This window comes from Rhea pennata, chromosome 1, assembly GCF_028389875.1.
Source record: "Rhea pennata isolate bPtePen1 chromosome 1, bPtePen1.pri, whole genome shotgun sequence".
NCBI lineage: Eukaryota > Metazoa > Chordata > Aves > Rheiformes > Rheidae > Rhea > Rhea pennata.
This window is the reverse complement of record NC_084663.1, coordinates 13434659-13450904: the sequence shown is the minus strand read 5'-3', so window position 1 is coordinate 13450904 and position 16246 is coordinate 13434659. Positions and strand designations below refer to the sequence as shown.

At 41.9% G+C, this 16246-nt stretch overlaps 1 protein-coding gene and 1 long non-coding RNA gene across 4 annotated transcripts in view; one reads left to right on the top strand and one right to left on the bottom strand.

The window, feature by feature from the left end:
* Positions 1-3813: 3813 nt before the first annotated feature.
* Positions 3814-9384, bottom strand: LOC134152795 (uncharacterized). Of its 2 annotated transcripts, none has more exons than XR_009961076.1 (4): positions 9216-9384; positions 8406-8485; positions 4823-4946; positions 3814-4299 (listed from the first exon to the last, which is right to left on the bottom strand). It is a non-coding gene; the product is annotated as an uncharacterized LOC134152795 (long non-coding RNA). The 2 variants fall into 2 exon arrangements; XR_009961082.1 differs by having other exon boundaries at positions 4835-4946.
* Positions 9385-9935: 551 nt separating this feature from the next.
* The window catches only part of PTPN12 (protein tyrosine phosphatase non-receptor type 12), a 77139-nt gene continuing 70828 nt past the window's right edge, over positions 9936-16246 (top strand). For both annotated transcript variants that reach the window (XM_062581591.1, XM_062581582.1), the window contains exon 1: positions 9936-10101. In XM_062581591.1, the coding sequence (XP_062437575.1) occupies positions 10003-10101 (99 nt within the window). In that variant the 5' untranslated portion in view covers positions 9936-10002. The remainder of the gene's footprint in view (positions 10102-16246) is intronic.

Below are 16246 nucleotides of genomic sequence, written 5' to 3'. Positions count from 1 at the left end.
CAGTCTCTCAAGGCAGCTTCACAACCATGGCTCCTGAACTGAGACTTTCAGCTTGTGGCCAGTCCGTCACTTGCATTCTTCATTACACAGACTCCAGGGTTTTAAGAAAGTTCTCAAGGAAAAAATGAAGTACAACTTATTTATATACATATCTAGCATTCCCAGTGGACCTAAGGTGCCAAGAAATCCACTGAATTCCACCAGAATGCTACTGAATCACATGGACCATTTTCTGACGAACTAGCTTTGCTTGAATGCTGAGTCAGTGGACTTGGTTGCTAGGTCCTATATCAATGTCCTACATCCCGGCAATGCCACTGTCTTGATTAGCTGTTAATGGAATATGCACTGAATATCGATAGTGTATTAATATCTGCACTATCATTTCTATTGCAATAAATGATGTCTGGTAGGAATGGTGACAGCTGCCCAGTAAAGTAGTTCCCTTTCCTCCTGTGGTGCTTCCTTCCTGCTGTTCCCAAGTGTCAAGAACAGGTCATATAGGTGCCTTGCTTACTCTTAAGCAATCAGTCTTTAACCAAAAGCTTCCTCCTCTGTTTTCTTCTTTTCCCTAGAAACTGCACCTACTCATTGTGTCTTTTACCCTTCATCCCTGGCAAGCAGACCCAGACCTCAGTGCTGTTTTTCAATAAAATATGATCTGGAACTTTGCACAGTTCTTATCATCATTATTCAAGAAAGATTGGTTCAACTTAAAGAATTAATTCAATTCTCCGGATGTAGAGAAGGTCTGTTAGGAATGATTAGGAACTCATAGTGTAAGAGTAGAGTAAAACTGTAGCTTTTCTAATATAGTAAAACAAAGACTAAGATGAATGGGAGGAAGAGATACTTGGCACAGGAAAAAAATATCCCTGAAAAACAGAGGTTGGAAATAAGGAAAGGCGCCTAACATTATAGCAGTGAGGTTTTGAAACAGTCTTCCAGTGGCACCAGTGGAGGTGAACATTATGATTTATTTTGAGATGACACTTGGCAGTGTTATTAATAGCATTATGTATTATGTTTGCACATGGTGGGAGGAGCTTGGATGCTCTTATCCTATGTTCATCTATTCCAGAATTTGAGGGACAGTTGTGCCTAACTTCAGTCTCACTGATTTCAGCTCTACCTGAGGCTATTATGCCTTTTTTTGTTTGTCACTAATAGTTCACCATGCTTCCAGTCTTTAGTGTGGCATCTGGCATATCTGATGGAGACTGCACAGTAACAAAAGCTAAATGAATTGACAACATTTTTTCTACATTTTCATTAGGAACATTTTATGCATTGAAGTGCAATGTTTGGAACAGCATTGCAAATAGATTTCTGCAGAAGGGAAACTTCATTAACAGTTTCTCTCTAATGTGTATTTCTCATGTCACCTAATTAAAGTCTAAAGAACTGTTCCTTTCCTGAAAGACTTTCCTTTTGATATAAGCATAGTCAAAGATCAGAAACTTCATAAGGAATATACGACTGTGGGGGTCTCCTGGCTGAAGTGCTAAAAGTTCACCCAGCAGTCTTGCAGGTAATAGCATTATGTGATTCCTTACAGAAAAAAACAACTACACCTTGTCACTCCTACGGAGGTTGTTTTAGAACTCCTTATTCTTCTCACCATATTTCACGGTGAATATATTTATTTATTCTTGTGACAAAGTTGTCTTTTAGCTTAAGTAAAATTTCTTTCTCATTTTTTTAACCTCCTGATACATTTTTAGAGTGGTAATGTCTTTTCTCAGCCTTCATTTCAAGGTCCTCTTAGTTTTCTCCGGGAAGAGAGACTTCCATTCTCTTTAATATGCTAGTAGTCCCACTGGACCTGACTGAAATCTTGTTAGAGGAATATTGATAAACAAACACTCAGACTTCTTTAATTTGAATTTTTCTCTCTGTCAGCTCTTAAAAAGTTTAAACCTGAAATTGAGCTTACAGAGAGAACTGGCTTTCTTACCTCTATTCAACCTGTTTATTTTTAGCTGAGTATTACTGAATATGGAATCAGTCCAGTTTACATCCTGGTTCTATTTCCTGTTTACATGAACCAGTCTAGTGTCACCATCATATTTCTGGACCTCTCTGGAAGCCTGTGTGCAGCCTTCCTTCCACTTCTGAAGAGAGCTGCATTACACAATAAAACTATTGTTGTGACCTCAAATAAAGAAATATGGATATCACTGGGCACGAGATACGTTCGTTCTATGCCACTTTATCAAATGTGCACAGTATGTTATATGCCAGATATAATATTAAACCTCTAATTGAAATATGTGGGAAAATTCACTTTGGAGAGTAGAGTCAGAACTGTAGTCCTATCTGAAGTTATTGTAAAAAAAGACCTGATCACTTAGAGAATGGCTACTGACAACACAATTTCCATGAAGTGCTGGGGGCTGGGTTGGGTTTTTTTTTTTCGTCTTGGTTTTGTTTCCCAAATCAAGGGGCTCACATATCCCTTAAGAGACTATTAAAAAACAAAACAAAACAAAACTATCAAATAAATGAGAATCTGAACTGCCCATTATGAATAGCAATGCTCATAACAACAGGCATTTCAGATGAGGGACTCTTAGGCAGCTCAGTTTCACCAGCGTATCTAATGCATTAGTAGCAGCAGTCTCAGCCCTTGTTATTGTTATTTTAGCAGAACTTTCTGAATAAAATAGAATATTACATATGTCCTGAAAATGTTAACACCAGTTAAAAGAACAGTCTCTAATCATTTTGGCCCAGATTTTGCATAAAAATAAATAAATAAATAAATAAAGTTAGGCTTTAGAGAAGTGGAGATATTTTGGTTCATATCCATTAATGTAAAAATAGGCAAACATAAGCCTGAGATTTATTTAAGAATAATACAAGTATTACTACACTAAACAATTAAGAGCCTTAAAATAAAACTGATATTAAACAGATTTATTATTTTGCTCTTGAGATTGATACACAAACAATAGACAATATAAATGATGCAAAGCACATTCAGTTTTAATAAATCTTTCAGTTTTATTGATGTAAGATTTTAAAACTAAGATTCTGGGGTTCTTTTTAAAGGGCCACTGCAGACAATATTTATTTAAATAACTAGTTTCAAAATCAAAATTTGAAAGACTGCTTTGAATTCAAATATTCAGATTCTTTTCTAGTGTCTTTTAAACATGCTGATTTTTTTCATGCTTTTTTCTGACACTTGTAGGCAAAGATTTGAGCGCACCTAACATGCCCTGTGTACAGGCTTGCCTTCTGCTACCTGCATTTCCCTTTCAGATGCGCTGCTGCTGGGCCTGGGGAATACCCTTTACGAAAGCTTTGTTAAAAGCAGGCAAATGAGGTTCCCTCTGAGCAGCCCACAATAGTTCTGCAACTGCCCTTTGACTTGCAGGAAAATAGGCTTCTGCCAAGTGTAGAGTGGGGTCCAAGGATAGCAGTATTTCCATTTTGGAAATCATAGGTCCAATTTCAATCAGTTCAAAACACACAGAGAGATAGAAAATAGCACCCAATTTCTTCTCTTACATCCAGCAATTGGAATCAGATATCCCACTGAAAATCAGTGTTCCTCTGTTAAAGTGAAACATGTAAAATAACGATCAGTCCTACCTGTGGTTTACAATGAAACTTTCAAAAAGTAGCTATCAAAAGGCCACAGAGTGATCTGTTTGGGGTCTGCATGCTATTTATTTTAATACCGTTAAAATCATGCTGAAGATATTCATTGTATTCTAAAAAAATCTCCTTTTTTACATCCACAAAAAAAATCAATCAAAACATCTCAGTCAATAAGACATATCTTTAATTGAAAGAAATCTCAAAGTTAAACAGAAAAATTCTAAGTCTAGGCAATGTTTCACAGCTATTTTCATTTTTAGAACTGCTCTTGATGAATGATTATGTTGATGATTATCATGCATGTGCTTATTTTAGTTTCCATTGCAAGTTAGTAACATTTCAAAATCATGTTCATTGTGAAGCTTGTTAAAGTAGATACAGCAGCAGGAACAAAATTTCTCCTCTGCACAGAAAGGGTGTGTGTGTGCACACACGTGCAGCACTACAGTTAGGAATTCAAATTATGTCTGGTCTTTTTCTCATAAAACTCAGTAAACATAATCTAAAATATTTATTAATTATATAGGAAGTATCACATTTAAAGTGTTTTAGTAATATTATGCAACAAATTCCAAAAGATCCAAAGATGAGATAAGTAAATAAATAAAAAATTGAGAAGAAAGCCATACAATATTAAATTGTTATGAAAGTCTTCTCAGTGGTGGTTATAGAAGAGGAGTCTATCTTTGCCTAACGGAAAGAAATAGAGGCAAATGTCAAGAAATTGAACAGTCATGTGGCACTTAATTAGCATGAATGGAACATATACTGACACTGATCAGGACTTTATGACTCATTTAAAATTAAATTAGTTTTGGATTTAGATCAGGGATTCAAATTTTCATTATATACAAAGGATACAATGTATTTTCTTGAAATTTAAAGTCCAAAAGCTTCACCTACAAAATGAGTATTTCGAGAATTCAGGGGGATTCCTGTTAGTTTGTTACTTATAACCTAAGTGCTCAAGTTGTAACTTATAATCTGACACAAAACCTGGTATGATTATTTTTTATCTTATTCAGAAACAAAACTGACTAAATAAAAATATGTTTTGAGCATCACAGTATACAGAAGTATTTGATGCTGATATTCCTGAATGCTTCATTTAACTGTTTTCAACTAGTATGAAACATTTTGACGTTTGTGGAGAGACACGTTGTATTTTACTTTGTCAGATCAATGACAAATGTTTCATTGGGACTTAGTTTACCTTTATGTGTACCTTAAGCTGTTGAACAGCTTCCTAGGCAAACATACTTCATGTGCTAGTTCTTCCATGTGCTAGGTCCTTATCCCAAATTGTACTGTCTTCACTGGTAAAGACATTTCTGCATCTGTAAATATAACAGTGCATTGTTTTTGTCAGAAAGCAGGAAAATGGGCAAAATCGTTCCATGTGGAAGATTTAACTTTTGCAGAAACAGCATTTTCCATTGAAACCCTAAATTTTTAGAAAATTTCCAACCAACTATACTTTAAATACATTTCAAAATTGTATTTTAAACTCCAGAATATTAGTATATAATTTTTAGCCTAAATGATCTTGATTACAAAAATACTTTTCAGAAACACAGTATAGATAAAATTTGTTGGGATTTCACATGCAGGACATATTAATCATAACGTAATTTTAATTACAGTAATAGATTACACACCACTGTTACTAACATAATGTTACTCTAAACAGCTAGGTAAACTACAGCATTTGTAGTTTATTGCAAAGGCAAGGAGAAATTACTGATGAAGTCAGCCATTACTGTAATGTAATCCTGACAGTTTAAAAGGAACATACAAAGCCTTATTTTTCTGGGGAAAGGAAAAATCAAACAGAAGATGATGCCTTACTCAGAGCTGTTAAGGCTCTTTCAGCCTCCCCCGCAGCTCAGAAGCTCTCTTTGACTTCTTCAGGAAGCAGAGTTTTGGGTAGATCTGTGCTATTTTTTGAGCATGGCTCCAAGCCCACACCAGAGCCCAAACTGACACTACAGCCAAACAGTTCTGAGATGAGACCATGCCCCAATCACAGTGTTCAGGCAAACTCTGAAGTTTGGTAAACTGGGAGGTTTGGGACTCTGCTACTGCTTCCTACACCCATCCATTGGCTGCGCACAAGAATACTGTGTGTGCCAGGAAAGCTTTTACCAGTTAGCACATACTTACCTTGTGGGGACATAAAAAGCTATCACTGAACAGGAAAATTGGCTGTCTTCCTTCCTTGCAGCAGCTGAAGTTGTGTGTGTGGGGGGGGCAGGGGTAATGGAGGATGCAAAATGAGATTAATAGCAGAAAAGCTGCAGGTAAGCTTCTCTCCCAGGACCATACTTGTAAGGATTGTTAAGACACAACCACAACATACTTCTACAGATTTTGGTTGCAGCTTCCTGTTCTATCTGTAGGGTGAGTAATTCACCCTACGTTTCACTCCTTTTTTCCATCTCTCTCCTACTGCTACACAAATACACACTCATGCACATATGCTAGACTGGTCAGATGTCTGGCCCAGACAGTTTGAGTTTCAAATCAAAAGTCTAGGTTAAAGCACTGCTTCTGCTACTGAATGTATAGGTTTCCGTGTTCACAGTGGAGAGATGAGACAGCCCAGTGCAACATTTGCGGGGCTGAGCGAGGTAAAACTAGTGCTACTGAGTTTGTGCTCAGGAATATCTGGCAACTCTAACATGTACACATGCATATGCAAACAATGCTAAGTGAAGTTCCCCACCCAGGTATTTCAGATGTCTTTGTTTTGTATATGCCTTTGCTTTGGCTGGTGACACAAGCCTGGTTTGGGGGATGGGGGCTCTTTCTGAGATTGTATATTCTTATCAGGTAACTCAGAGGAAAGGTCATTGTTACACTTGTCAGTTTAAAACAGTTTATTGCAATACAACAGATTATGAACAAGTCCAGATTGATAATTTGTGTACTTTTAATGTGGGGCAATAATGACATAAGAACCAAATGCAACAAATCATGACCTTTCTTCTTCTGCTAATCAAGGCCTCTGTAACTCTATAGTATGACTAGAATCATAGAATTTGTAAGGTTGGAAGGGACCTCTGGAGATCATCTAGTCCAACCTCCCTGTTCAGCAGGTCTAACAGAGCATGGTAGACAGGATTGCGTACAGGAAGGCCTTGAAGATCTCCAGAGAAGGAGACTCCACAACCTCTCTGGGCAACCTGTGCCAGGGCTCTGTCACTCCCACAGTGAAGAAATTCCCCCTCACGTTCAGGCAGAACTTCCTGTGCTTCAGTTTCTGCCCATTGCCTCTTGTCCTGTCACACGGGACAACTGGAAAGAGTTCAGCCCCATCCCCTTGACACCCTCCCTTCAGGTACTTGTACACATTGATCAGATCCCCCCTCAGTCTTCTCTTCCCCAGGCTAAAAAGGCCCAGCTCTCGCAGCCATTCCTCATAGGGCAGGTGCTCCAGCCCTCGGATCATCTTTGTAGCCCTACGCTGGACTCTCCCCAGTAGCTCCACGTCTCTCTTGTACTGGGGAACCCAGGACTGGACACAGTACTCGAGATGAGGCCTCCCCAGGGCTGAGGAGAGGGGCAGGATCACCTCCCTCCACCTGCTGGCAACACTCTTCCTAATGCACCCCAGGAGACCATTGGCTTTCTTGGACACAAGGGCACATTGCTGGCTCATGGTCAACTTGTCATCCACCAGGTCCTTCTCTGCAGAGCTGCTTTCCAGAAGGTCAGCCCCCAGCTTGTACTGGTGCCTAGGGTTATTTCTCCCTAGGTGCAGGGCTCTGCACTTGCCCTTGTTGAACCTCAGGAGGTTCCTCTCCGCCCAGCTCTCCAGCCTCTCCAGGTCTCTGAATGGCAGCACAGCCCTCAGGTGTGTCAGCCACTCCTCCCAGCTTGGTATCATTGGCAAACTTGCTGAGGAGGCACTCTGTCCCCTCATCCAGGTCATTGATGAAGAAGCTGAACAGGATGGGACCCAGTACTGAGCCCTGGGGGATGCCACTAGCCACAGGCCTACAACTAGACTCCACGCCACTGATGACGACCCTCTGAGCTCTGCCTTTCAGCCACTTCTCAATCCACCTCGCTGTCCACTCATCTAACCCACACTTCCTGAGCTTATCTAGGAGGATGTTATGGGAGACAGTGTCAAAAGCCTTGCTGAAGTCAAGGAACACAACATCCACTGCTCTTCCCTCATCTACCCAGCCAGTCATTGCATCATAGCAGGCTATCAGATTGGTTAAGCAGGATTTCCCTTGGTAAATGATTTGAGTGAGGAAGATCATACCATATTCAAGACTTTTCATCAATGCTTAGACCCACCTATCATTTTTTTTACAGTTACATGCCTTCTGGCCTGTTGAACAGGTTTACCAGGCTATTACTGAGCAAACTAAGCAACTTCCCCAAAGCAGAAGGAAATGAAGCAAAATGTCATAAAATTTTTTTATGAAGAATCATCATGTTATTATCATTGTTGTTACTTCTATATTGCCATTTTGGTCATATCCTCACTGGGCTTTTAAAGTCACATCTATCCTTCTTGGTGATCACTTTGTACCCTTTCTATCTATGGCTATACCTTCCCCCCCCACTTCCTCTTAATGCTGCTTTAAGGTAGGAAGGAAAGAGGAGGAAAAGGAAAAGAGTGGGCATCTTTGTGGCTCTTCAGGGCTGATTATTTTATGGAGACTTGAAAGGGGGGACTGGGCTCTCACAGTTGATGCATTTGTGTTAGATATTTACACTACTTTTCTGTGGTGGAGTTGAGGCTCCCATGCACAGGAAAGTTTTTCAAGGCTCAATACCTCAGCACAGCACTGAATCTCTCTCCCAGTTCCTTGATGTGTCGCTCTGTGCCCCATATGTTAGCCTCCATGAACATCAGCTGTTAAAAAATAAGCCCTTTGTAAGAGTCTCTGTCAAATCGTGCAAGAACACAAACCCTCTCAATTTTTCAGCCTGCTCCTCTGCCATAGATGATTGCTGTACAGCAGGAGAAAATATCTGCTTTTTTTTTGACACATTAACTTTGAAACCTTTATTGAGAAGCATTAAGTAATTTTGGCTAAGACTGCACTGATTCACTGTGATGCTTTTTTTTGTTTTTTCCCCCTTTTGGTTTTATTGATGCCCAATACAAAAGCAGAACAGACATAATAAACAATATCATTAATCATGATACTATGTCACAATAAATTAACTACTTAATGTAAAAGGCAAAAATAACACTCCTTTATCTTACCATCTCTAAACGTGTTGACATTAGCAAAACATCTAACATTATCTAAGAAAGCAAAATAAAAATACTTTCAAGTAAAAATGACTGACATCCCTGCAGGCATTTTCCTTGCAACAACGGAGCATTTTCTGAAGGAAGGAAAAAAACCCTCTTGCTGTCAGGACTTTTAAAACCAGATCTGACTCCTTGCAATACTTTGAATACAACAAAGGTCCCCCAGTGCCACTGAAAGATGAACCCCCCGGATCTCCCCCGTAGGAGCCGCGCTGCCGACAACCGCGTCTCGTCGCACGTCTGTAAAAACAGAAAATGGGGAAAACGGCCCCGGCGCAGCCCCCCGCCCCCACCGCCCGCCATCTTCCCGCCGCCCCTTTACCACCGCTGCGCCGCCCGCTCGGCCGCTGGAGCGCTGCGCCCCGCCGCGGCCTCCTGCCGCGGCCTGAGCCGTCCCCCCGGGCCTCTCAGCGGGACCCTCCGTGCGAGGGTAGCAGCGGCAAACCCGCCGCAGCGCCTCGCCCTGCCGGCCGCGCTGCCCGAGCGGGCGCCGCCGCCCCGGCGCGACTACAGGTCCCGGCATGCCGCGCGCCGCCGCGCCGCAGCCTGGGAGCTGTAGGCGCCAGCAGCCCCGCTATTGTACTCGAGCCAAGGGAAGCCGCGCGGCGCTCCGCTGAGGCTCCCCCTCCCCCGCCTTCCTAATGGTCCTTTCCAGAGCTACGTTCGGCGCCCTTCGGAAGGTCCCATCTGTGGGAAACGGGAGGGGCCGATGAAGCGGGGCGAGGCGAGGAGCTGAACGCAGCTCTTCCCCCCCCTCCCGGGGCCGGGCTAGGCGATGATTAGCGTGCGTCACCACCAATGCGGCGGGGGCTGCGGCGCGAAGAGCCAATGGGCGGGGAGCGGTGGGCGGGAGTAGGAAGCGCCGGCGGAGGGGGTGCCGCGCCTGCGTGGGGTGGGGGGCGGCGATTTCGTCGTGTCGCTGGGTCGGCGGCGCCCGGGGCGGGTTGGGCCGGGCCGGGCGGAGGGAGGGAGGATGGAGCGGGCGGCGGCGCGGCCGTGAGCGGGGTGTGGAGCCGTGCGCGCGGCCGCGGGGCAAGCCGGGGCGGCGGCGGAGTGACGGGCTCGGCGGCGGCGGCTGCCGCTCGGGCGGGCGGCGGCGGCGGGGCAGGATGAGCCAGGAGGAGATCCTGAGGAGGTTCATTAAGCGCGTCCAGGCCATGAAGGACACGGACCACAATGGGGAGGACAACTTCGCCAGCGACTTCATGGTGAGGGGCGGCGGCGCGGCGCGGCCGGGCTCCTGCCTCCCCTCAGGGCGGGGGGGTCCCGCCGCCCGGGCTGGGACGGGGGGTGGGGGCCGAGGTGCCGTCCCCGCCGCTTCCTCCCCTCCCCCCCACCCCGGCCTTTCCTCCCCCGGGGAGGGGGTCGAGGAAGCGGGTGAAAAGCGGGGGGCGAAGCGTCGCCTCCCTGCCCGAGACCGACCATTGTGCGGCTCCCGCCGGGCCCCCGTGAGCCCCCCGGGGAGGGGGTGGGGGAGGCGCCGCCACAGCCCCCTGCCTGCCCGGGCCCCTCTCCGCGGGGCTGCCGCAGGGCTCTCGCCCTCCTCGCGGTAACCGGCCGCTGCAAAATGAACCGGAGCTGCCTCCCCCCCCCTTCCTGAGAAGATGGAGGGCCGGGAGCCCCTGCCCTGCCTTGCAGCCCCTTCCCTTGCGGCTCCGTGTCATCGGGGGCTACGCGCGCGTTTCTTTCCTCCTTCTCCCCTTTCTTCGGCTCTGCAGCTGCCTGCCTGATGCTCTTATTCTTCCCGAGGAGATGCGTTAAGTGTATTAAATATTCCTCCGAGGAATACGCGTCCTCCCGTCGCTCCCCATCCCCCCGCCGCAGCCCCGGCTGTATCCCTCGTCCTTTCTTCCTTCCAGAGCAGGTCGCCGTCGGCCTGTGGTTACCGTGTGCGCTCGGGGGCAGAATTTATTGGAGAATTAGCTCTCTTCCTAGTTCGTTTTAGTCGTTTAATCGGGCTGCTGAAATGTCTGAGATGATTTATCTCTTGAATAGAAGATATAAGCCGGGAACAATAATTCTGATTGGGCAGATGTCGCTGACACTTTTCCATATTGTCGAAACACTTGATATGAAAATGCAGTTTGACCCGCCGATGAGCTGAAGATGAGCGGGTGGGCAGGCTCTGCCGGTCGGGGTGGCTCCTTTGGCGGTATCTGGGATAAGTGCGCGCCGTTAGGCTTCGGTAGGGGTCTGGGAACAAACGAGGAAAAGAAAAAATGGATTTAAAAAAAAAAAAAAAAAAAAAAGCAAGCCCTGGATGCGATGCCGCGGCGGGGAGGAGGCCGCGGCAGTTGCGCAAGGCTGCGGGGCGCCGGGAGCGCTGGCGGGTCCGCGGCGGGGGAGGAAGTGGACTTGGGAAGCGGCGGGGCCGGGCGGGCCCGTGGGAAACCCGCGCCCGCGCCGGGCAGCCGGCTGCCAGCACCGGAATAGCCAAGCATGTGGGAAAGGAAGAGCGAGGCAGTGCGGAGCCTCGCTGGAGCAACAGTGCGGTTCTGCGGCTGTTTCCCGTAGTGCGACGTCCCCACGTGGCAGTTCGAGGGTTAAATACACTGGCCGGACCTTCTCATTAAAGAGAAATCGTCTCATCGGCTGAGAAATATGATTGCTCCGAAATAGGGGTTGACCCATTGTGCTGGTGACTCTGCCTTGTTACCTTAAACTAGATCTGTTTTGTGTGGAGAGTGTTCTGGGCAGGTGGATTTTTTTAATAGCCTTTTTGCTAAATACTAGATTTTGTAATCAACTTTTGCCATTTCATATCTGATCAATAGCCTAATGTTTTATCTCTGCGCTAGTCAAATTGCATACATGTGGGTTTTTCATCCTTATGAGTAGCAGCACTTCTGTATAGAAAAAAATGTATTTTTGCATTTCTGTGCTTGGCAGCATGTTGTCTCATATAGCTTTTAACTGTATAATCAGTAAGCTTTACCATTGCTCTTATAGAGCAGTACAGGAAACAGGAAAATGTGATTGCAGAAACTAGCTGGCAAGAAAGCTCAGAAAGAAGGTGTATTACCTGAAACAATGTTAAATCCTTTGGAAGTGATTGCATTTGGGCTTTTTTTTTTTTTTTTTTTTTTTTTTTTTTTTTTTTTGTTCTTCTAACATTTTCTATTTTAAATTCACTATATTTTACTTCTGCATAATAAATTAAAGGGAAAACAGGAAACCAGAATGCTGGTCATGAATATTCTCATTATTTTCAATGTTCATCTGTGTAAAATAAAGCAGGGTGGCCAGATTAGGATGACCACAAGAATTGTAATTACTGAAATTCTTTCACTGAGAACAAATGTATTTTTGCTATGCTTATTTCATAAAGCCAGGTTTAGATCATATTTAAGATGACTGAAGGGGCTAAAAACTTTCCATATTCTCTGTTTTAATAGTAGTGATTTTTCTGGGAGGAAGGGAAGAGGGAGGTAACATTTTTTCATTCAAGTGCAGGATGTACTGTTGCTGCTAAGCAGTGGCAAGTTTGTGGAAAAGGAATTGCTGTTACTCATCTCTTCATTTCCAAATTGAAATGGAATCTAAAAATAGTAATGGAATAGTGGGTGAATGCAGTTAAAAAAAAATATTATTTTCACATCTTTATTGCCTTAGATTGTGTTGAGTAATAGGCTTACAGAATTATTTAGGTCTGAGTGAATGAATTAAGTACTGTATAGGTGCCGGGGAGTTCTGAAAGAAATGGTAAAGCTGGTGTAAACTGAAGTTGACTGAAGTCTTCCAATTAGTCTGACTGAATGTTATTAAAGGCCCATGACGATAGGTAAGTATGACTGCTATTTAATAATGCCACTGATGTACCTGAAAACATGTTCCACTTGGAAGGTGGAAACTTGATACCCCACCCCCTGCCCTGCTTCTTACAAGATGTATTGTATAATCTAGGCACCAATAGCAAGTCTTGTACAGGAAGTCTAGGCACCAATAGCAAGTCTTGTACAGGAAGTCAAATGCATTTTATTAAATAATTTTAAAATGCTCTAGAGAGCAAGCAGGACTTTATTAGTAGATCACTTAGGTGTTATGGGTGTGATCAATTAGGTTTAAATGAAGTAGATTGTTTGAAAACAGTAAACAGAAATTTGCAAATAAGCATCTGTGGGTCTAGGGACAAGTGGGCTTTTCCTTAATATCATGTATCTTAGGATTTTACTAGTATAGTTGAAATACATCCAAGAGTACTACCTTTTTTTCATGTTTTTTTGCTGACATAGCTGTTTTGGCAAAATGAAATATAGATTGCTTCCTCTTGGTGCTTTCTGTCGCATGAATTTGACCAGACTCATCTAGTTTCTGATCTTCTGTGATGTGTCTTAATTGAACATGTCTTATGTGAAACAAAGTTGGAAATCAAACTCTATGTGGAGGTGAAGAAAGCACTTTTTCTAGATTATAGAAAGACCTCAATAAATATCTTGCTGATTTTCATTTAATCTTTTGGCTTATATCTCTAGCTAATCTATTGTCATGGTTTGTAAAGAATGGCTGAAAGTTTTTTGTTTTTTTTTTTTGTTTTTTTGCAATGAGCAATAATATTAACTTTAAAAAATTTGCAAGGAGTTGCTGGGTACCTATATCTACTCATTTTTTGGTACCTTTCTTTTAAGAGAGAACTTTTGCAAATAAGTCAAACAATTCTGATCAGGTATGCTAAGATATATTGTGGAAGTCTACCGATGAAAAACATCACACTGATTTTGTTCTAATTCCTGCACAATCCAATATGACATTAAAATACAATAAATAATATTCAGCTGTAACCACAGCGCTTACAAACCATCCCTCTTAAAAGCTTGTCTGGATATTAATTTGCATTTATGTGAGCTTCTCAGATTCAAATCACTAATGCACTTCTTGAGTATCTGTGAATGTTTTTCAAATTTATTAGGGTGGCATATAATCTGGAAACTGAATGAAGAAGAATATGAGTAATTCATCTCCAAAATGTATTGTCAAATATATTTGACTTATTTAAAGAAAAAAAGAAAAGAAGAAAAAACAGACATCTTTTGAGATGATCTTTTCATGTGTTTATTTTATTCTTACTGAGTGAATTCCATGTTTGTAATGCTTAGTTTGAAGCGTGAGCTCTCAATTTGTGCTTTATCATATATGTTTATAAAATATGTAGCATCTTTTCCAGAGAAATAATTTTTATCTGTTAAAACTAAACTAGGCAAAAACACCTTGGTAGGTTCATCTAGACGATAACTTGTTTCTTGGAACTTCAGAAAGTTTTAATTGATGGAAGTATAGGTTTGTCTTAAGTTCTTGCAAATTGGGGGCTTATGAGCAAACCCGTGCGATTCTAGGCATTTGTTTCCCTTTAAGCATCGTTGAAGGACCGATTTGGAGAAACTGAGCCATAAGTATGCTGTACAGTTGATCTATTATAAGAAACTCTACTCTTAAAGATGTGTTAATAGGTCACAGACAACTGTGTCAGTGTTTAAATGTGCTTTGAGCCTTTATGAAATTTCAGAGTCAAAAATGTGTCTATTTTTCCAGTCTTTCATGTTATGCTTTGAGTGTTAATATATTTTTGAAGTTCTATTCCCATAAACTGTTTTTCAGCTGGATGCTGTTAATTTGATTGGTAGACCAAAAAAAAAAAAGATTTTGTGAGCAGTGATAACTATACAAGCCATTAATAGAATTCATTTACATATATTCCTTGTAATTGTGGAGTTATATGACTACTGCACAGTAGTTTCAGTAAACCTTAACTTCAGTGACTTCTGAAATTTTATGGCATGCCCTTCTTTAAATGTTAAACAAAATGCAACTCTCTATGAACAACTGTTTCATTTAAATGTCCAGCTTTTTTGTCTTCTATAAGAAAATTATTGTATTACTGTACTTCAAAAAAGATGCCATTCTGAATTTTCATGGGGTAGATGAATACAACCATAAAGCTGCTATAGTGACCCTATGGTATAAGAATTTGCAAACTCTGGCTAAAATTGCAGTCAGTCTTTTGGCCAAATGAAGCTAAAACAGGACAATTGGGCAATGCTCTGTTCTTTGTTAAATAACTTACATGGTAGCAAGTTCTGTTGGGTCAGTCTCTAAAAGAGAGCAGTATGAAAGTTTATTGTTCTTCAGTGCTGAAGGTTTGTGTACTGATTTTGCTGCATATTACAAAGTTGATCTGGAGGAGTACATGGTAATCTTGACCTTGTACCTTATGACATGCCACATGCACTCCAAATAATTTAAATGTGATGTCAAATACTTAACTTTTATTTTGGTCTCTGTCCTACAACACCTTTTTTGTAGATGTCTGATGAGAAACATTGAAGCTCATACTAAATACTACATTTGGATTTAGGGTAGATGAAATGTGGTCACAGGAGGTAGATATACATATAGATGTGTGTATGTATATGCATGCATGTTTCTATATATTTCTGCATATATCTATGACTATCCAATCGCTATAGTAACAGTTTCTTCTTGCTTTGAGGTCATATAATTCACCTTAAAATTACAGTGAAGTTAATAGAAGTTAACAGCTCTGCAACCAAGGAAAGGCTAATCTAAGTATCTACTTATCTAATGTCTACTTATCTAACAGTGCACCAAAAGTTTAAGTCTTTTTACGATAATCTTAAAGGTATTTATCACAAACAGAAACCCTGTTTGATCTTCACTATTTTTGTCTGAGAGTCATGGATTGTGTGTAAGGAACTTATACCACTACAGCTGTGCTGAAACATGTTCTGTGCATAGGAAATTTTGGTGTAGAGAAAAATAGTAAAGCATCTGTTAGTGATAAGGAAAGGCAGAGTTATAGTAGTAGCTTGAGTACATGTTTGTAGAACTGAAATCAGAAACTAGATGACTTCTATTTTTTTTTCTTTCTATTATAAAACATCGGTCTTCATTTGGGTAGAGGCATAAGTGATAAAGGTCGAAAATGGAATTGGGTAGAGCATAAATGAGTTGGGCAGAGCAGAAACTCTTTGTGCTGTTACGGAGTGTAGTGGTTGTATCTTGATATGTTCCTCAGGCTGTTACTCCACAATTGCTGCTGTTATGTCAGTGCAATCTCAGATAATTCAGCTTTATATATTTGCTTTAAATCAAGCATGGGTATGCATTTTTATTTCTGTTAACTGGAATATGAATGTTGCAAAGAGGTGATGCTCTTTGTCTTCCTGCTTGATCTGGCAAAACTTGCCAATATAAAATTAACTTATCAGTTATTCAAATTTGAATGATCAGAGTGTATTCATAGAAGGAGAACACTCTAATATGACTGTGAAATTTCTGATCCAGATCTAGGAACCACAAAGAGCAACAGCGTTTCTGGATAACTATCTCAGGTTCTAC